Source organism: Volvox carteri, assembly GCF_000143455.1.
Source record: "Volvox carteri f. nagariensis unplaced genomic scaffold VOLCAscaffold_92, whole genome shotgun sequence".
Classification (NCBI taxonomy): Eukaryota; Viridiplantae; Chlorophyta; class Chlorophyceae; order Chlamydomonadales; family Volvocaceae; genus Volvox; species Volvox carteri.
In genome coordinates, this window is record NW_003307635.1 from 204,534 (window position 1) to 205,392 (window position 859).

The 859-nt window shown below is 64.4% G+C and overlaps 1 protein-coding gene across 1 annotated transcript in view; it reads left to right on the top strand.

The window, feature by feature from the left end:
* VOLCADRAFT_108112 (uncharacterized protein) overlaps nucleotides 1-859 on the top strand; it is a gene marked incomplete at its 5' end in the record, with an annotated part of 9,478 nt that overhangs the window by 3,683 nt on the left and 4,936 nt on the right. The window contains 2 exons of the mRNA XM_002958336.1: nucleotides 287-344; nucleotides 516-672. Coding sequence (XP_002958382.1) covers nucleotides 287-344; nucleotides 516-672 — 215 coding nt within the window. The remainder of the gene's footprint in view (nucleotides 1-286; nucleotides 345-515; nucleotides 673-859) is intronic.

An 859-nucleotide genomic window follows, 5' to 3' on the forward strand; every position in this document is an offset into this window, starting at 1 on the left:
AGATGGATCCCCGTTTGCTAGGGTTTCGTTAGTCGCGGCTCTTCGTCTCGCCCAGGATTCCTTGCGTGTGTTGCCCCGTCTTGTGCACCCCCCTCCCCTTCCTTCGCTTCCCACGTTCATGAGAGGAACTGCTTCGCCCTTTGCTGGTTACCCCCCCCTGATGGGCCACATGATCTTGATACCTAGCTTTCCCCCTCCGTCCCCCTCCGGGCCCATGGGTGTTTCCCGCCTTCCCCCCTCGGCTTTTTCAGGACCTCCGTTCGCACCGCACCCCCCTCTCCATCAGCGCCGACTTCAAGGGGGCGGTGAGGGCCAAACAGGAGGAGGTGAACCAGCTGTTGGCGGTGAGGCAGGGGGGAAGGGGGGGAAGAGGGGGAGGGGAGGAGAGAGGGAGGTTGATACATCAGTTTGGTACTCTGGACGTGCTGGCGGTTGACTTCCCATCACTAGTTGCATCGTCATCATGACATGGTAATCCCTCCCCTTCCCCTCCCCCCCCCTCCTGATTGCCTCAGCGTGCTCGGGACCGCCGCGGCGGCTCCCTGCCCTCCCTGGGGGGTCCGCCCATCCGCGTGCACAACAGCTGGTTGGCGCAGTTCCTAGGACCCCAGGGGCTGGGGGGGGCCGCTGGGGGGCCGCCGGGGGGGCCGACATCTCAGACAGTAGCAGGAGGTGAGGGGGAGGGGCGGGTTGGTGGCAGGGAAATGAGGGAAGGGAAAGGGGAGGGGGCGAGGAGTGGGGAGAGGGAGCTGCAAGATCCAGGAGTGTCTGTCTGTCTGTCTGTCTGCCTGTGTGTGTGTCATGACCCTACGGGGGGGGAGCAGTGGTATTGTACCCCCCGAGGAAGGGGGTGGGGTTA